At 54.1% G+C, this 20,660-nt stretch overlaps 1 protein-coding gene across 9 annotated transcripts in view; it reads right to left on the bottom strand.

Moving 5' to 3' along the window:
• The window catches only part of BAHCC1 (BAH domain and coiled-coil containing 1), a 66,412-nt gene extending 47,860 nt beyond the window's left edge, over window positions 1–18,552 (bottom strand). For 7 of the 9 annotated variants that reach the window (XR_010751104.1, XR_010751106.1, XR_010751105.1 and 4 more), the window contains exons 1-2: window positions 18,385–18,552; window positions 14,289–14,673 (exon numbers count right to left, since the gene is read on the bottom strand). Coding sequence is in view for 6 of the 9 variants with exons in the window: in XM_066381511.1 (XP_066237608.1) it covers window positions 14,289–14,466 (178 nt within the window). In the remaining 3 variants the exon portion in view is untranslated. The other 2 variants (XM_066381513.1, XM_066381512.1) reach the window with 2 other exon arrangements.
• Between the last annotated feature and the right edge of the window lie 2,108 nt (window positions 18,553–20,660).

Genomic DNA, 20,660 nt, shown 5'->3' with positions numbered 1-20,660 from the left:
GAGGAGGAGGGACTGAGCTGAACACGAGGGGTCAGAGGCTGAGAGGGAGAGGGTTTTTCAGTGGTGTTGCCAGGTCACACGAAGAAGGCAAGGGTGTGGGGGAGGAGAGACACCCCACACACACAAAGTCCTCCATGCAGCCAGCAGGGAGAGGACAGGAGGCTGCAGAGGCTGCAGAGGTGACCTGAGCATGCTTGGCATATGGGACAGTTTTACTCCCAGGATGGACCCTGTCCAAGTGGCATCAGCAGGTGTCCTGGGCCCCCAATGTCCCCTGAACTCTGGTATCCATGCCTTTATGTAAGGTGAGACCCCACCCAGACTTGCTTCTATGAACAGAGAACAGCAAAGTTGAGGGGCTATCCCTTCAGAGATTGGGTTATAAAATGACGGTGGTTGCCTTCTTGCTTGCTACCCAGTGGGGAGGCCCCTGAGGAAGGAACCTTTGCCTCCAGCCAGCAAGGGCCTGGGGCCACATGGATGAGTTTGGCAGAGGGTCCCCCACAGCCAACTCTGAGGTGCCCACAGCCCAAATGACACCTTGACCCAGATCCCTGCCCCTCAGAAACTGTGAGATAATGAGTCTGCTGTTTAAACTGCTATGTCTGGGATAATGTCACACAGCGGTAGCTAACAAATGCAAACAAAAGCAATGGCACCTGTGAGGGTGGGGAGTTTGCAGTGTTTACAATGAAGCCCAGAGCAAGAAGGTGAAGGGAGGGCCAGGAGGAAGTCGACAACTCAGGAAGCAAGTCTGCTTTTGTAGACAAGTCAAAAAACCAGGGGTGTGTGTATGAAGTCCTCCATCCAGCCCGACCAAACAGTAGCCTCCTGACCCCCAGGACACAGACACACAGATGCACCCTCAAGTTCTGAAGCCAGCTTCCCCTTCAAGCCAGGCCCAGGCTCAGTCACTTCAGCCCTTGACCACTGTAGGGACAAGCAGACATGGAGGTCCCTGCAAAGACACTGTGTTCTGTCCCCTCCCCTTCATTTCGTATTCTAAGGGTTATCTACCTGTCGCCCACCCAAGAGCCCTTTGGACTTAATATTAGACTTTATTAAGTATTTATCATGAGCTCTGCAATGGGTTATTAAGGATGGGAGAGGCCTCCTGTGCACCTTCCTAACTTTCCTTGATTCTGCAGTGTGTCCATAAAGTCATGGTGCACTTTTGACCGGTCGCAGGAAAGCAACAAAAGACGATAGAAATGTGAAATCTGCACCAAATAAAAGGAAAACCCTCCCAGTTTCTGTAGGATGATGTAGCAGCATGTGCGCATGTGCAGATGATGACATAACACCGTGTATACGCGGAGCAGCCCACGGTCATGCCAGTACAGATGTGGACGGTACAGAGGAAAGTTCAGTGTGTTCTGTGGCTTGCTAAATTCGAATCCGTGACCAAAGTGCAACGTGAATATCAGCACGTTTATAACGAAGTACCACCACATAGGAATAACATTACTCGGTGGGATAAGCAGTTGAAGGAAACCGGCAGTTTGGTGGAGAAACCCCGTCCTGGTAGGCCACCAGTCAGTGACGAGTCTGTAGAGGCTATACAGGATAGCTACCTAAGGAGCCCTAAAAAATCTGTGTATGAGTCCACATCAAACTGCACTGAATAGGTATGAAACTGGGAGAGTTTTCCTTTTATTTGGTGCAGATTTCACATTTCTATCGTCTTTTGTTGCTTTCCTGTGACCGGTCAAAAGTGCACCATGACTTTACGGACATACTGTATCTGTATCCTCACACATTAGGCTTTTTAAGTCAGTGTAAAGATGTATTACAACTTAATTTAGGCTTAATATTAATATTAATTTAAAGTAAATTAAAAGCTTATTTTTAGGAGACCCATAGGGATGCAAAAAGTCTCTAAAAGGGGACTGACTTCAGGCAAACTGCCCACGAGTGTCTTCTGTCTGAGTGGCCGTGACACATGGCAAGCCGACAGGTCAGGGCAGCTGCCCCACTGGGCAGAACAGCATGTCCTGGGGGGACACTGGAGTCTGGCCCCTCCACCTCCATCCTACTGAGGGCCCAAGCACACAGGCAGGGGTCTGCCATCACCCTCTCACGAGGGCCGCTGAGGCCAGGAGGCAGGTGGGAGCGCTGCTGGTCTTGCCTTTACCTCGTCTGTTTCCACATTGACACCTGGGTTCTGGCTTCACTGCCTGCCAGGCCTTATGGGGAATCATGGGGAGGGGATATCTGGACCTCTGCCACTCTGAGTGCAAAGTGCCCGCCTGAGCACACAAACTAAGGCCACCAGAAAGCCACCATGGGGCAGGGGTGTGAGTGCTGTGCTGAGAGAGAAGAGTGACCAGGCCTGGAGAGGCAGGGGCCGGAGTGGCAAGTGGCCGATGGGAAGGACCTGGATGAGATATGCAGGCTGGGAAGAGAGGGTTTGCCAAGCAGAAGGCCTGTGTGGAGGCCCAGAGAACAAATATCCAAAGCTCCAGGACAGTAGTGAGGGCTCACCCTGGGGGGCAGAGGGGTTGGAAGGACCTGGAATCTGAGATGCCTGCAGAATATACACATCTACTACCCACCACCACCTGGGGCTACTTTACATCCTTGCTGAGTCTGCCAGCAGCCCATCTGGACCTCCCAGCAGAGCTGTGTGGGTTAGACAGGCATGGCTCCTAGGCTTCAGGTGAGTGGGGAGAGAAAGGGGATAAGGGGAGGGAAGGCCAGTGCTGACCTTGAAGCCCCCTGGCCCTGTGCTCAGTCAGGATCTGAGCAGTAGAGGACAGAGCCAGTGTCCAGGAATGCGGGGGCAGGTGGGGGGGTGGAAATCACTGACCCACCATCCAACCTCCTCCTTGGGGTCTCCCTAGCCAACACATCTTCACTGAGCCTCACTCTCATTGGTCTAAACTTTAGACCACAGGTCTGGGCACTAGTGCCTGTCTGGGGTCAGGATTTCAGAGTATGGAAAAGGGGAAGCAGGGAGGGGTTCTGCTCAGGCCCTGCAGGGCACATCCACGCTGGGGGCTGAGGACTAGGAGGGTGACCCGGTAGACGGGCGGGGAGAGGAGAAGCTCCAGGTGCACTCACAGCTCGAGGCTGGATCTTCACACTCACACAGATAAATCCAAGATGAAAGGGACACTCACAGAAGCATTGCTTCCAGAGCAACTGATCCCAGGAGGGGCCAGGACTACGCCCCTGACGCATTTTAGTATTTGCTTATAAGCAGTACCACTCCAGGCCTCAGCAGCCCCCCAGTGTGAGAGTCCCCAGGAGGACGCAGGAGCCTCCCCACCCAAGGCCAGAGAGCAGCCCTGAACCTTTTTTCAGAGTCCTGTCCCAAGCATCTGCTAGGGCCTTCCTCTCACCTCCAAACCTAAGTCCCCCCTCAAGCCAAAGCCCACACAGAAGGAAAGTGAGGGTGGACTGGCCAAGGCACCATTGAGTCCAAGCTGGACTCCACTGCTCGGTGCAGGAGCCAGGGCACTGTCTCCTAATTCTGTGGTCAGGCTAAGACCTCAAGACTGCAAGGCCTCAAGACAGACAGCACAGAGAGGGGCTGGAGGGGCTTTGGCCCATGAGAGGTGTGGTGTACAAGGTTCCCATGTACCTCTCTGCCTGTCCCCAGGGAAACAGCCCCTCCCTTGAGGCCCAAAGACTGGTCACTCCTTACCAGGCCTCTAGGCACATCCTGGATAGGTGTATATACAGGTGTGTGCAGCCAGGACAGGCTGACTGGGAATGGGGAGGGCACTACCCCAGGACTGCACGGGAGTCCCATCACTCCTCCAGCAAGGCCTGACTGCTGGCCCATTTTAGCGATGGGAGGCTGAGACACAGAGAAGGACAGTCCAGAATTCCTAAGGGAGAGAGCAGGAATCATCGACGGTCAGAGTCCCAGGCTGAACGCTGGTCCTGAAAGCAAAGTGAGCAGTGTGAAGGGCCCAAACCAGGAACACAAATCTCGGGCCCCCTCGCTGGCTCATCTGTTCACCTGGGACGGAGAGGCCGTAGAAGTCTAGGGGAGGGATCTGTAGTCCTGCCTTCTCCCTGCTCCTGACAGTCTTTCCTGTGCCCTTGTTCTTCTTTGGTTGATTGTTTTCCCCCATCCTTGGACTCCACTGCCACACAGCCATCACAAGAGGGGGCGGGAGGGGGATATGTTCCTCAGCACCCCTCCTTACCTGCCAGAGCCCTATGACCCAGGTGAAGCTGCTGGCTTTCCCCCCCAATCAGAAGTGCCCTACTGCACACAAAATCTCATGTTGATGTCAGGGAGCCATCTGCCAGGGACCAGGCAAGGGACAGACAGGAAGTAGCCCCACTCAGTGCCCGCTACTTCCCAGGGGACTTGTCCCTATCCCCCATCCCCTACTGCCAGGTGTAGCACTGACAGGGAAGGGACAACAGCTCACCCGGCCTATCTGTAGCTCTGACACCTTTTTTTCTTTTCTTTTCTTTTCTTTTTTTTTTCTGACACCTTCTTAAAATGTAGTACATGCAGCCTGGGAGCCTCCGTAGATGACAGAAGATGGTTCTCGAGGATGAAGAGATGTTGATCTAGCCCCTGGGAGGTGGCCACACAGGCTGGGGACATGTGGAGGGCACTTCCAGAATGTCCGAATGGCCTGACCAGGTGGTGGCGTAGTGGATAGAGCATCAGACTGGGATGAGGAGGACCCAGGTTCGAGACCCCAAGGTCGCCAGCTTGAGCACAGGCTCATCTGGTTTGAGCAAAGCTCACCAGCTTGGACCAAAGCTCACCAGCTTGGACCCAAGGCTGCTGGCTTGAGCAAGGGGTTATTCGGTCTGCTGAAGGTCCACGGTCAAGGCATATATGAGAAAGCAATCAATGAACAACTAAGGTGTCACAACGAAAAACTGAGGATTGATGCTTCTCGTTTCTCCGTTCCTGTCTGTCTGTCCCTATCTATCCCTCTCTCTGACTCTCTCTCTCTGTCTCTGTAAAAAACAACAACAAAAAAACAAAACAGAATGTCCGAATGTCCCCGTATCATGGCCAGGTATTGGAGGGGAGTAGGGCAGCTAGGTTTTTAGTGAGGAGACCCTGGCATGTCCCATGCTTCCCTTCCAAACTTAGTTTTCCCAGAGCCCCTCATTGTCGTCCCTCATTTCCAGTGTAGGGGTGAAATCATAAATGAAAAACCAAATGGGGCTCTCTTCACATAGGCCCACTCATCCCACCTAAGCAAGGACAGGCACACATGGCTCTGTGGCCTTGCTGTCCTGGGTGGCAGGGAGACCAGCGACAGCCAGGCCTAGCTCTGGGGGTATGAAGGGGCAAGAACAGATGGCCCAAATGAAGGACCCTGCAGTTTCATGGGGAAGGTAGCTGGGTTAGGAGAGGACACCACCCCCCAGAAATGGTCACGGTGGCCAATGGGAACTGCCGCAAGGCCTGGTAGAACAGACCACCAAGGGTGCACAAGGCTAGGAGGTCACAGAGCATGCAGTCAAGAGATGGGATGGGAGCCTGACCAGGCGGTGGCGCAGTGGATGGAGCGTTGGACTGGGCTCCATTCCAGCAGGTGGCCAGTGGAAGACCCAGGTTCGAGACCCCGAGGTCGCCAGCTTGAGTGCAGGCTCCTCTGGTTTGAGCAAAAGCTCACCAGCTTGGACCCAAGGTCGCTGGCTTGAGCAAGGGGTCACTCAGTCTGCTGTAGCCCCACAGTCGGGGCACATGTGAGAGGGCAGTCAGTGAACAACTAAAGTGCCACAATGGGGAAAAAAAAGATGGGATGGGGAAGGGGGGTACCATCAGGGCTGGGGGCCTGAGTGGAACTGTATGGTAGAATAACTTGGGGGATCTGAAATGATGTGAGGCCAGCACCACCAGAACCAACTGGAGATGGGAATCTCTGCTAGGGATGGTTCCAGGAAGGGGATGGAGCATGGGCCACAGTGTTTGGGAACCTGCAGGGACAATGAAAGAAACAGGCTGTGGGTAGGTGGGAGCTGAGCTGAGGCTCCGGGTTAGGGAGACCCAGAGGGAAGGGAAGCAGGGCTGAAGGCACCCACAGCCTAGGGGCTGACCAGTGGTTAGGGGTGTGGGAAGATCTCCTACAGAAAGTCCACGTGGGGACAGGACACAGGTGCTAGGGTGGGCACTGGAAAAAGGCCAGCCCAAGTTGAGGAGAGCCTGAGAATGAGCCCTGTGGTGACACTGAGAAGCCAGGGCAGGCCCCGGGTATGCCATGAAGGGTCACTGAGGACCTATGGGCTCCATTCCAGCAGGCGGCCAGAAGCTGAAGGCTGGAGCAGGTGGCAGGAAGTGGCACAGACTGGAACACACATTCCGAGTTCTGGGCAGGCTGGGCACTGCAGTGTGATTCCTTGGATGCCAGGGTGAGCAAGAATGTACATGAGTATGAAGACCTGCCTGGCAGTGTGAACACAGGTGAGCAATGTATGACGTGCTTCCTCTGGGCACATGTGAGCTCAGCCAGTGCATCCACTGCTGGTCTGCAAGGTGGGCCTATGCCTCTACCCACAAAAGTGACTGCCACATGGGCTGCCATGAGACGCTGGACATCCGCCTAACTGTGCAGCCCCTTCCCCACCCCAACACTGCATCCCACCCTGGGTTTCAGCTCTCCTCAATCTGCTCCCAACATTGAGGGGGGCCCTGCCTGGCCTGGTTCATGATAGCTGTGATGCCTTCCTCCCCTGGAACTGCCTGTGGAAGTTCCAAAGAAGAAAGCCCCTGGACATGCAAAGAGCTGGCCTTTCCCAAGAGGACAGCAGCTGGGTGGTTTAGTTCTCACTTCATGTAGAGAAGGAGGCACTCTTTCTGGAGGGGGTGCCCCACAGAGGCACTGCCCACAGGCCATCCTTTGGGGAACCAAGCTTGCTGTTCAAAGGCCTCTATGGGCAGCATACTCATCCTCTACCGTCCCCTCTCCACCATTTCTGGAAATTTCTAGTGGAAAACCAAGGCCCTAAACCCAGGAGGGGAGGGGCTGCCTCCCTTTCCCTCTGACTCCAGATTCATGATGGGTCCTCCCAGCCTCAAAAATCTTTGCATCTATGCCTGAGCCTGACGAATGGTGGCACAGTGGATAAAGCGTTGACCTGGAATGCTGAGGTCCCAGGTTTGAAAGCCCGAGGTCGCTGGCTTGAGCATGGGTTTATCTGGCTTGAGTGCGGGGTCACCAGCTTGAGTGTGGGATCATTGACATGATCCCATGGCCGCTGGCTTAAACCCAAAGGTCTCTGGCTCACCCCTCCCCCACCGCCGTCCCCACCCCATCAGGGCACATATTAGAAGCAATTGATTAACAACTAAAGTGACGCAACTATGAGTTGATTCTTCTCATCTCTCTACCTTCCTGACTCTCTCTTGTTTTTTCTTTTGTTTTTTTTTACAGAGACAGAGTCAGAGAGAGGGATAGACAGGGACAGACAGACAGGAACAGAGAGATGAGAAGCATCAATCATTAGTTTTTCATTGCGCACTGCAACACCTTAATTGTTCATTGATTGCTTTCTCATATGTGCCTTGACCGCGGGCCTTCAGCAGACTGAGTAACCCCTTGCTTGAGCCAGCGACCTTGGGCTCAAGCTGGTGAGCTTTTTGCTCAAACCAGATGAGCCTGCGCTCAAGCTGGTGACCTCAGGGTCTCGAACCTGGGTCTTCCGCATCCCAGTCCGACGCTCTATCCACTGCGCCACCGCCCGGTCAGGCCTGACTCTCTCTTGTTAAAAAAAAAAAAAAATTGCATTTAAAGACACTGGACTCTTTGTTGGGGGGCCTGTGGGAGGGGGAAAGGGCAGGGAATCCAACCCACCTGTTTGTTCTCTCCTGCCTCACCCTGAGTCAGGATGAAAACAACAACAAAAAGTTTCCTGGCTGATCCAATCTGGAACCTGTGTCTGGACAGCTGCAGCAGCTTCAGATGCAGCCAGGCTGGCTCCCAGCCTGGGCACTGGATGCCTCCCTGCCAGGCCTGTCCTCTGCAAACCCAGTGCCGACTACATAACAGGGTTAGCGCCCCCGCAGCAGCCCCCTCCAAGCCCACGCCCAGTCCCCACCCATCTCCATCCTCCATGGCAGCTGCTCACAGGGCCATGGGAGGCAGTAATGTTATACATTACAACAGGGCGGCCCACTGACAAATAGGCCTGTGTGATCTAAATGGTATATTATCCCATAAAACCGTCAGCGGTGGAGCTGAGGCGGCCTCATGCCTGCGGGCTTCCAAGGCCTGGACCTTCCACTGCGCAGCCTGGGCTGCAGAGCATCTCCTAGTCATCAAGGCTGGTTACATTTTCTTGCTTGCTTATAATACTGTGTCTGGTAGGAGAAAGGCAGCTTCAGAGGTCAATGGAGACCAGGGAACCCTAGGGAGCAAGTCACCCATTTGCCAAACACACAGTGTTCAAGCTTTGCAAGCAGAAGCCCTGAAGTCACAGCACATGGCTAAAGTAATGGGATAAAGACCGAATGGAGGCCTTTCAGCAGGGCCATCTTTAAAGGCTGCCAGAGGCTGGGGGGTGGGGGTGGGGCTGCAGGCAGCGGGTGTGAGACCCTCCTCTGGAAGTGAGAGGGTGAGCGTGGCCTTCCTTCAGAAGGACCTTTGTCCTGGGGGTGGGGGGGGTTGTTTCTTTCAGAAAAAAGCCAGAAGTCACTTAGGATGGGTGTTGGTTACCATGCATCAATGAAGAGGGAGCTACTGCCCTTGGGTGATGTGAGGCTGGGGGCGGGGGGCGCTGCAATGGCTGTGAAGGATTTTCTTATGGGACTCCCTAGGCAGACACCACCCCTGATGCCACCGAGACAGTCCTTGCACCTGGCTCCTCAAGGGCAACCAGGAGGTCCTCCTCTGAGGACGCCACTCTGAAGGAGAACATTGCGATGGGCTGAGATCAGGGGTCTGACAGGAATCTCCTGGGACTCTGACACTGTCAATCAAGGCTACAGCCACACAGGGTCCAGGGTGTGGAGGGGCAGCTCCCGTCTGTTAGGATTTATATTCAGATATTTATGATAGGGAGGAAGACAGGAAGGGCCCAGAGGCCTCTTTCAGGAGGAACGGCAAGGGGATGCTGAGGGTGACCACCAAAGCCTTTTCAACCTGCCCAGAAAGCACTCATTCCCAGTGGCACAGGCTAACCTCCATCTGTGTCTGGGAATTCCTGGCTCAGAGCGGGCCCCAGGCTCTGACCCTGGAGCTAGACCAGGAGCATTCTGGGAAGTGTAGTCCTTTGGGAGTTAGGACGGTCTGCTTGGATTTCCAGGAGTCTTTCCATAAGGAGCAACCAAGGAAGACAGGAGCAAGGGGTTTACCCTGACCCTAATCCCAGCGTGGAATTTTAACGTTCCTGGGAAATGGCTGAATGTAGACATGTTCTGCTTGAAAGGACACCAGCCAACCAATGCTGAGAAAAACCTCCAGCCTCAGAGGTTTTTCTATGTAAGCTGCTCTTATTTTGGTGGGGAGATCAGGGAACACCGCAGGGAGGAAAGACCCATGGCAATGTGCCCCCCACTCATGTCCTGCTGTGCTGCTCCCAGACACCAGGAGAGAGAAGCACCAACGAGGACAAGGATGCGACCTGTGGGCTCAGAGAGGCTGTCGCGCATCCCGGGCTCTCCATGATATTTATGCTCACAGCACACTCTGATGACATATGTAAGTTGACAGTGAACAGCCTATCAACTTGCTGGAGTGTATCTTGATTGTTAAAACACACTCTTAAAGGTGTACGATCATTTACCAAATTAAAATAGCAGCGCCTTGCCTGTCCTTGACCCTCCCCAGCCCCACCCCGCCTGCAGCCTCCCTCCTCCTCCTCCGCCTCCTAGGCATCCTGCCCTAGCACCCAGGTCCTGGTACTTGGGGGGACACTGCCACTGCTTCTAGGGACCCTTGGCTTGGGTGCCACCTCCTCAACCCACCCCAGGCCAGGGCAAGCCCACTAATCGCCAAGAAGTGACAAACGCCAGAAGCCCCACCAATTAAATTTAAACTCATGCAAAGTTCAGTGGCTAGTAAATTATTATTTTTATTAGCTTGAACCAAGTTCCCGTAAGAGAGAAAGTCAACTCGCTCCCATGAATGGCTCTTGTATAATTTATTTAACTCGATGCTCTTTGCCAAAGCCTGGAATATTTTTAGCTCGTTCTGTTGTTGGATTTGGCTTTTTTATGTGTGTTTCTAAGGGGTATTTTTAGCCTCATCCATGTTATGCTAACAGCCTCCTATGTGTTGTGTCCTGTCTGTGCGGGTTGTTGAACCCTGTCTTGAAGCAGAGGAGGGAGATTTCTAAGAATAACCAAGGAGTATGTGGGGGTGTGGTGTTTTCCAGGGGCGAGGTGTGATCTGCACCAGACCACTCCTTGCTTTACTAATCTGCCTTATTGCTCACGTGACCTAGATATTCCTATAGGAAAATATTTACAAGAATAATCAGACACGGGGCAGCACAAGCCTCACTGAGAAAAAAAACAACAACAAAATATTCCCAAAATGGCTTTGGTGGGGCAGACAAGCCACTGCATCCTGGCGGTCCGAGAACTGAGCTAGATTCCCTGACTGAGCTGAGCGCTGGCAGAGGCTTTGAAGTCTAGTTTTGTCACTTACAGAGCAGGATGGGTAGAGGCTTCAGAAAGTAACTCTTTTCACACCTACTTAATGTTGGTAACTGTTGCAGAAACACTCCATGGTGTCATTGAATTAATGAGGTATTTATGAAAACGTATTTTTTTTCCTTTACAAAAAATATCACTCGGGAGGGAGGGGAAACCTTTGATGGGGTCTTTTCACACTAGGAAATTATTTTTTTCCCCTCTACTGCGTTTTGTTCCTTCTGAGATTGGTGATCGGAAAGCACGTGGAGCAGGAAGTCTGCAGTTACCCACCAGAAGGGACCAGCTGCCCTGTTTACTCCAACACCCCTGGCGCAGGGTGCCTGGCTTAAGGCCTGGCCATTTACACCCTAAAGGAGAGAAGAGAAGAGGTGGAAAGGAGAACCCAATCCATAGCCAGACTGCTGAAACTAGGCAGGAATAGCCCCTGCACCTTCCTGGTGCCTTCCTGGGAGGGGGGGGGGGGAGGGGGTGTCGGTGGCGGTGATTCTGGAACACTTGCCTCCCCCTCAGGGAGCTTACAGAGAAGGATGGAGGACAGGAACTGACCCTAGGGAGAGGGGGCTGCTGCCTTTCTCCCCAGGCCAGGCTGCCTCCTCACTAAATGCGCTCCGGGAGAAGCATGATCCCCAATCGCTCCAGGCAGCAGTGCTGATGGAAAACCTTGGGCTGGTGCGTTGTTGATTTTCCTTTTTTTCCCCTTAGATTTCACAGCTTTGCCTCCGGACCATCTGTATTGGAGACAAAATCTAACACTGCACTAAAAATAATGACTCCAAACATTTTAATTGCACCTTTTGGCAACAAGGTTACTGGGACAGCACTTTACCAAAAAACCCTGCAGCCCGATGAGATGGGCACTTTCATTTTTAGAGAAACAACATAAAAGGCCCTGGAGCCCAATGTCCCATCAAGGTCCCTCAAGCTGACATTCTGACAGCACTGGGTGGAGCTGAAGGAGAACAGACAAGCAGCAGGCAGGGACGGAGACCCTTGGCCCAGCCCATACCAGGGATGAGCAGTTGAAGCCAGGGGCTCTGCCTCCAGGACTGGATCCTACTCCCCAACTCAAGCTGAGCCAGGCAAATGGAAGGAAGCTTGGAGCAATTTTCCTTGCAGGGAGCAGTCAGTGGAGGGAGGGGCTGGGCTGCTGCAGCCCTGGCCTGCAGACCAGAGGCCATCCGCAGAAAAGGGAAGAAAGTCCCCCAAACTGGCCATTTGGAAATCCACACAAGACATAAAAACAATTTTTAACTTAATTATACTTTTTTTCTTTTTAAACTAGATATATACATACCAAAGCAAAGTGATTGGCGGTATAATTTTTTTTTAATGATGTAGCTAAATTTTAGAAACCAAAACAATATTCTGGCTTTCACTAATTTTGAAAAGCCTTTTTCAGCAGCAGATGTTTCTTGCTGGACGCCTGCTCAGCCCTTCTTCCAGTCACAAATGAGTTGAATGTCTCCAAGCACAACAGGTCTCTCAGGTTCCCCAGGGGGTAGAACCTGCTTCTAGGAGTAGGGGACAGGTGGCCCTCCAGCTCCTCCTCTGAGGGTGCCCTGGGGACCTCCATAGCCCTCTAGAGCACTCAGTGTATGGGGAAGGCGGTGGGGTCTGGGTCAAGGACACAGACCAGGCCAGCACCCACCCAATTTCCCCAAACCCTCCATTGCCTATGCTACGAGAACCACATGGTCAAACTTGTAATGAGCAAGACAATGGTTTGGGCCGCCCAACCACAGTGCCCACCTGACTCATAGTTACCTGCATGTGGAAACAGGGGTCCAAAGGGGAAATGATGGCTGACCAGGACCAAGCCATGCTATGGGGGCTGATGAATGGGGAAGGGAAATACAGTCTTACCATGCCTCCCCAAGGGATGACCCCAGCTTGCCTATGCACTACTGGGAAAGCCTGGGTATCCAGGGCCTTTCAAACCTTTGTTTTCATGGGGCTGGTACCTGCCAGCTAGAGGGCAGGGCTGGGGGATTAGTGGGGGGGAGCAGTCAGTCCCTCCCCATCCCCAGCCTGCAGGTTTAGCCTCCACACCAACCTCCAGCTTAAAGGGTTATAAGGGAAGTTGTGGCCACCTCCCTACAGCCCCCGTGAGTCCCCACCCCCAGGCCCCCAGAGTAGACTGAGCTGGGTGGGCAATATCTTGAAGGCAGGGTCAGGAGATGCTACCACAAGGACAGTTGGGACAGATGTTTTAAAATTACCAATTGCCTAGGCAAGTACTTTTGCTCTTTTGAGTCATACATCTAGAGGAGGAAAAAGAAAAGGAGAGAGTTGGAAGAGCAAGGAAGAGAAAAAAGGGCAGCTTTGCAGAAGGCTAGCTAGCCCTGGTATAGGAAACACCAGCACTGCCTGGGCTGGTTCCAGGGAGCACTACGAGGCCGCCTCTCCACTCCCTGCTAATTTTTTGAATCTCCTCACGTTGTAGATGCTAAAGGCCCACTAGTAATTAGGCAGTGTGTTATATTTTTCCATTTCAGGAAATTCACGTTTTTCTTTCTAATTGTCCTTTCTTCCGACATTTTCCCTTCTAGCCTGCCTGACTGTCCCACTAATTGTAATCCCATTAAAGCAGATGTAATTTTATTAGTATTCACAGTTCATCAAGCTAGCAAGAATAATTGTTACTGCCAAATTAACAACAACAAAAAGAGGCAAACATTTCTGATGTTTAGAACAAACTGTAACCAAAGGCAAGCCAACCTTCCAGGGTGGCCATGGGGTCCCCATGCTCTTCCTGAAATCTCGGTGGGGCTGGTCAGTGGCCTCCAGAATCTCGGAAAGGTAGCTGCCCCTTCGCCGCCCTGCTCCTCCTCTGATCTAGCTCAACGGTAAAATCAACACCACCCAGACAGTGGCTGTTGTAGAGGCCTAGGTCAGCTGTCATGGACTGACCCTCTGGGGGAAGAGTTTCGAGAGAACTTGAGAGAGGGGCAGCCAGCTCTCTCCCTTCTGGAGCAAAATGATTTTACACTCGCCTGCACCGAAATCCCGCTGCGGACATGCCTCCCCCAGCCGCCAGCTCTGCGCTCTCCCTGAGCTGCGCTCTGGACACGCTGTGCCCAGCTTTAGCAGGATACCAGGAGCACTTGTTAAAGCAAAAGCATTCCCTGCAAACCCATTCTCGCCCTGACACTCCAAGGCTTTATATAGAAACAGGATTTGCTCGTCTGACACCAGCAGTCCTTATTAACGCTCACCCCGCGCACACTGCCCTAATCCGCCAGGCCGCGGTGCGCCCTGCGCCCCTCTCCTCTAGTCACAACAGCCGTTTTGTTCCCCACAGAAAGTGCCTCGTTTTGCCAGCCCCGGAAGGTCTTATGGATGTGAATGCAGAATGCAATAACGAGGTTTCCGCGGAATTTAGTTCTGCAGAAAGGGCTGGGGGAGATGGCAGGAGAGGAAAGGCTTCATTTTTAGCTGGCTCCGGGACTGCCCCTCAGAGACCCAGGGGGACCCCAGGAAGGCCGCTCTAAACCGTGATGATCTGTCTCCAGGACCACGGGGGGGGGGGGGGGGGAGCCGCTCCACGCTGGGGCAGCCACTGGTGCCGGAGTAAGGAAATGAAACTGAAGGCTTCTCCCCAAGTGCTCGGAGGAGAGGAGAGGCTGGAGCCCATTCGACCCCTGCCTGTGCCCACGCTCCGCGGGGCCTCTTCTCCCGCTCCCGCCCGGCAGGCACTGACCTGTGTGCGAAGCCATGGGCAGCGGCGACGGGAAGTACTTTCCGGGCTGAAAGTGCGCCGTAGGCTGCGCGGCGGGCCCGGTCGGGGCAAGACGAGCGGCGGCCGCGGTGCTGCGGTGGCCCAGGCTCCCGCGCTCCGACAGTAGATGCGGCGGCGGTGCGAAGTCGCGGCCATCCATGTCGGGCCCCGGCCCCGGCCCGCCACCGCCTCCCGGGAGCAGCGCAGCCGGGGCCCGGGATCGGCTCAGCGCGCGGGTGACGCGCGGGAGGTGCGGAGGAAGCGGTGTCCCGGTGACCGGCGGTGAGGCGGATCAGCACGCCGGCGGACTGGGCTCCTCGGAGGGCGGCCGCACGCCGAGTCGGCGGCCGCCGTGTGGGTCCATAGTCTGCAGAGGCAAGCAGAGGAGACTCGGTGACTCGAGGGCTCGGCTCGCTCGGGGGTCTCCGCCCCCTACCCTGGTCCCCCATCCCCCACCACGGCAGCCCGAGCCTCAGCCCGGCCCCATGGCCAGGCCGGAGCGCTCCGCTCGTCTCCCGGCTGCACGCGTGAGAGCTGGGCCACCCGCCACCCCGGCCCCCGCGCGCAAACGCACCGTCCCAGCCACGCTCGGCCTGGAGGAGCCTGGGAGAACCCAGCGCACCGCTCGCCGCTTCCCTCCGGGTCTCTGAGGCGAGGGCGCCGTGGAGAAAGGCTGCTGACTCCGAGGGGTGATAAAATCCCAAATCTGCGAAGCCATCACGCGCGCGCGCGCGCACACACACACACACACAAACACCCACACGCACACCCTGTCCCCTCCCCCGCGGCCCAGAGGTGTCTTGGTGGAAAAGGACTGGAGTCCACTCTCGCTTTTTTTCCTTTCCCCTTATTTCGAGGTACAGCTTTTACTGCATTCCGCTTAACCGAATAACCATGCCAATTAAGCAAGTAATTTTATTGATTGTAACTCAAGAGTTGTTTTTTTTTGTTTTTTTTAATAACCTTCAGTTTCTCCCCTCTCCCATCCCCCCATGCCTTTTTCGGTCCATCCTTTTTAACATACCGCCCCCCTCCCGCCCCAGCTGCAACAGGACTAGGCCCCTAGCCCGCAGCACCAAGCCAGAACCCAGGGCCAGCTCTCTCGAGCCCCTGGCGTTTGTGTCCGCCACCGGCGTCACCTGGGCCACCACACCGCAATGCCCATCCTGCTGTTCCGAGCGCGGAGCTTCCTGGCTAGGCTGGAACAATTACCCCGCCCCCCCCCCAATCAAATTCGCCCAGGATCTTCCTCTGTGGATTGGGGGACATTTTGAGCGTCAGAAATTATTCTCTTTCAACGCCCCAAATCGGCAACGGGGTTTCTCCCATCAGCGCCTGCCCGGGGTCGCCAAGCCAGCGCCGCTCTCCACGCGGCTGGGTGGCCCGGAGATAAGGGGTCTGCGGCGCCTAGGTCGGCCCTTGGAGACTTGGCCCAGCTCAGCTCAACCTTCGCCCCCACCCATGTCCCAGCAGATGGGCTACCTTCCTTCACCTCCACCTCCCGGTAGGACCTCTTAAAAATGCCCTCACCTCCCTTTCTCTTCCACCCCCTCCCAACGCAGAGAGTCTACTCCGAGTCTAAACTGGATACCTATTTCAGACAGTGAGCGCAGAGCAAGTGACAAAACTGAAATGACTGTGTGCCTGCATAGGCCTCTTTAATTTTGTGTATTTTTCATTTCATAAATCTGCATGGTTTTTATGTTTCATATCACCTCCAACAAAAAGGAGGTGGATAGGCGTAATAGTCTTAATTGTGAACTTTGCAGAAAACCTTCAATTTTTCTTGCTGTCCCACAGTGATAACAAAGTGATTAAGATGTATTCCATTTTGTAAATAGCATTTTAAATTGCAATAGTTAATGGTACAGGTTCTACACGTCTTATTTGCAGACTATTTCGTGTTTGATTTAATCTATAACCGAAAACATAATGTATTAAGTGAATACATATTTGCTCAGCTGATAAGACTTTTTTAATATTTATTCGGAGAGCTTTTGCATTGTAAATAAACGAGCCCTACACAAAGAGTTCTCTTTGTCTCTCAACTTTATACAAAGGGGTTTGGGGGTCCCTCCCCTCTGGGATCGCCAGCTCTTTCCCCGGGTCTAACAAATTCTCAGCCGCCACTCGGGCCTGTACTGCCACAGCTGGGCCGCCAGGGCCGCAACAAGGCGGGAGCCGGGGGGAGGGGGGGGGCGCGGGACAGGACAAAGGGAAAGAAGGCGGGGATGAAGGTCGGGAACCTGCGGCTTCAAAGGAACCGAGGGCTGGGGTGGAGGGGCTGCGCGCGTGGGGGTCGTGTGCGCCACGCTTTTGTTTTGTGAGGTTTCTTGTTTCCAATAAGAAATTTCAAAATTATTCACAAAGCGCGAGCTGCTCCGATTCACGGGACGCGGGCTCGGCTGCCCGAAGCAATTTTAACTTCCATCTCCTGTGGGTGGATCACCAGCTGCACAGATGCTTCATCGCCTGCCCGCTATTTTCACCCAAACGGGGTGAATTATTGTGGCCCGTCAGAGCCGCTGTGATTATTACTTGGTCGAAGGGGGCTTTTCTTTGTGTTCTTTGCTCCCGGGGAGAGGCAGCGCGCGGCTCCCGAGGCCTAAGGAACCCAAGCGTGGCAGGGAGTGGAGCAGGGACGCGTGGCCGCGGAAGCCTGGGCCCTGAGCCCTGGAGTCCAGGCGCTGCCACAAGCGGGTCTCAGGGCTCCGAGCCCCACCCCCACCCCCCCAAACCCTAGAGGACGCTGTAGAGAACAGCGACGCAGCCCTGGATCAGGCCGATCTAAGGGAGGAAACTGACCGCGGGCGGCAGAGGGCAGGCGGCCCGCGCCGGCTAGGGAATAGCTGACAAGGGCTTTTGGTAAAGAACCGAATCTCAGATCCCGGGCTTCTCCCCGGGGTGGAGGGGAGAGGTCCCCGGAGCCGACGGTCCCTTCGTCGCGTGGCTCTTGCACTCTGGGATGTGGGATCGCTTAGGTTTGCTTTGATTTTACCTTGTGCTTTTCAAAACCCGCCCTCGCTTCGGCCTCTCGCCGGGGACGAGGACCTTTTTCGGTCCGGCTCCCGCGGCGCCATCTCCAGGCGCGCGGGCGCCGTGGAGCCTGAAAACTGGGCTGGGGCCGGGCCAGGCGCACACCGGAGGCCGGTAGCTCCGGCGCCGCCAAAGAACCCGCTCCCTGCGAAACACAGTCCCCCCCCACCCCCGCTTCCCAAGAGAGAACCCACGGCCGGGTCCGCGCCTTACCCCCGCGCCCCAGGGAGCACCCGCCAGAAGACCCCGCCTCATGGGTCGTGGCGGCAGCCCCGCGCCCCGCCCGCAACGCGCGTGCGAAAACGCCCCACTGCACTGGCCTCGCTCAGCCCCCTCCTCCATTCTCAGCCCCCCTCGAAAAACTATCCTAAAATGAATTAGGCTCTGTAAAGCGAAACCCGAAAATCTCGCTATTCTCTGTTCCACGGCAGCCCCTCGCTCCGCACCTAGCCATAAAGCCCGTCTGGTCAGCGGCCGGGACCGTCAGGGCCACCACTAACCGGCCGGTTTCCTGCGTCACGGAGCGACCGGGTAGGGCCGACCGAGGCTGCTCCCAGGAGGGGAGCGGGGAAGAGGGGGCGGTGGTCAAACAATCAGGGTTCGTTCGTGTCGCCACCGGAGCCGGCGCGTGTTGGCGGCGTCCGGGACATCGCCGACTGTCAGCCCGCAACCGCCCGCGCGGTTCACGCGGGACGCAGACCGACGGTCCCTGTCCTGTCGCGATTATTTATCTTTAATGCTGGGTGTCGATCGAGAGAGACAACAAGCGCTCAGAGCAAAGCAAGGACGCATTACGGGGGGGGGGGGGGGCGAGGGAATTTTAAACCGATCGATTTCAGAGGAAAAAAAATCGCTCATATATTGTCCATCTTTTAAAAAAACCTGCTCGACATTATAACGGATTTTTTAAAAGGGAGGATATATATTTCTTAACATCACAACCCTGATTTTCTCTTGCGTAAAAATCCCCAAAGCCAAAATAAAAAATAAAATTAATAAAATACAAAACCAAAAAAATATGAAAGCAATTTCAGTTACTTACTGGAGGCTGTTTCCTGGATACAATTGAATGCAATACAATTAAACCAGTAAATGTGACTTTGTTTTGTATTCCTATTGGTATTTTCAATGTGCTGACTGTTGCACTGTAAATGCACCGCTTCCACAACAACGACTCTAGCAAGCCCATCCAGAGCGGCTCTCAAACCTGCAGCCCAGCGCTGAGAGCCACAGGCCCTGCATACTAATAAGCTCGTGCCACTCAGACCCGAGCAGCCAGCGCGCTGATTGGCCGCGCGGCCCTTCGCGGCCGGGAGCTCATGCCACTCATTCCGAGTAAACAGGCCTCCCAATAGGCTGGCGCCGGGCCAGGGAGCTGCCAATCAGGAAACAGCAGGGCTACTACCGAGCCTGGTGGCGCTTAATTCAAGTCCCGCGACTGCGCAGTTCCTCTGCGCAGATCGCTGTTGAATGGGAATGTGGTGGTGCAGGGCGGAAGATGGAGCAGAGGCAAGTGGGAGCGCGTGTCCGCGCGGAAGGCGAGGCCTTTTTTTTTTTTTTTTTTTTTTTTAATTTAATCTAGCAGGTCTAACGTTTGGCGTCTGGTACAGAGTCCAGAAGAAACAGCTACACCCTTTAAAGCAGATCTTTTTTTATACCTTGGTTCTGTCTGACAGATGCTTGAATAAGGCAAGGCCGCAGGTAGGCCCCAGCTCCAAGCACAGATGCTTCCTCGGGTTGCCCAGCCCTCCCACCACCGTGAGGCCTTGGCCTGCTCGTACAGAGCTCAGAAATACCTTCATGCTCACAGCCTGGGGAGCATGGGCTCCAGAGTCCCCTACCTGGTTTACTTTTCTCCTTGCCCCAGGAATCAGACCCCAGGGAAAGAGGCCTGCGTATATGGTCATCTATCTGCGGACCTTCAGTTTCTCTCTCTTGGCTACACTTTGCAACTGAGCAACTATCAAAATGAAAATCGGAGATTTTAAGGGCAAGATAAAGATTGCCCTTTTTTCATTTGCAATTAAAAATTTTTTAAATGCCCACCATGTGCACCGAGCGAAAACGATGCATAGTATTTTTCAAAGCCACTCTCCTGAAAATCCTCTAAATGCTCGCCCCAATTAAAAAGAGCCACTGGGCCTGACCAGGCGGTGGCGCGGTGGATAGAGCGTCGGACCGGGATGCGGAAGGACCCAGGTTCAAAACCCTGAGGTTGGCAGCTTGAGTGCGGGCTCATCTGGCTTAAGCAAAAAGCTCATCAGCTTGGACCCAAGGTCGCTGGCTCAAGCAAGGGGTTACTTCTTCTGCTGAAGGCCCACGGTCAAGGCACATATGAGAAAGTAATCAATGAACAACTAAGGTGTCACAATGAAAAACTGATGATTGATGCTTATCTCTCTCTATCCTGTCTGTCCCTATCTATCCCTCTCTCTGACTCTCTTTGTCCCTGTAAAAAAATAAAAAAGTAAAAATAAAAAGAGCCACTGGCCTGACCAGGCGGTGGCACAGTGGATGGAGCGTTGGACTGGTACACGAAGGACCCAGGTTCCAAACCCTGAGGTCGCTGGCTTGAGCGTGGGATCATGGACATGACCCCAAGGTCGCTGGCTTGAGCAAGGGGTCATTCACACTGCTGTGCGCCCCCCCCCCCCCCGTGCCCCATCAAGACACATACGAGAAAGCAATCAATGAATAACTAAGGAGACTAAGGAGCCACAATTGATGCTTCTCATCTCTCCCTTCCTATCTGTCCCTATCTGTCCTTTTATGTCTGTCATACACACACACACACACACACACACACACACACACACACAAAGCCACTGCAAAAATTATCTTCATCGTGATCAGATGCAAACCACTTTAAAAAAATGTTTTCCAAATAAATATTTCTTTTAGAATTTGTTTTCCCAACAAAATGCTATTCATTCTCTAGGAGTCAAGGTGATGTGTGATGTACACATTATTTTTACTTCTCTTTCTCCACGTGAATCTCTGCCTCCCCATCTGGGGGACCAAAAAAAATGTATATTTAAACTAGATGCCAACCAACACAGGCGTACGTTAGAAATTCTCCGCCGACTTATTCCGATAGGGACACGAAGGGGTTAAGCCAGAGGTCTTCTCTTGTTTCCTTCCTATCCCGGCTCCCCCGCCCGCCCCGCGGTACCGTGAGGATTGGTTGGCACTCGGCCAACAGTCTGTCACTCACTGAGTGTAAACAAGGCGCTGATTGGCTGTTGTCCAGTCGGCACTGGGCCTCCTGAAAAAAGCAATTACTGGCCCCACGGTTTCAAGGCTGCCCAAGGCCGCTTG

This window comes from Saccopteryx leptura, chromosome 4 (assembly GCF_036850995.1).
Source record: "Saccopteryx leptura isolate mSacLep1 chromosome 4, mSacLep1_pri_phased_curated, whole genome shotgun sequence".
NCBI classification, from domain to species: Eukaryota; Metazoa; Chordata; class Mammalia; order Chiroptera; family Emballonuridae; genus Saccopteryx; species Saccopteryx leptura.
This window is presented reverse-complemented; position numbering and strand designations above follow the sequence as displayed.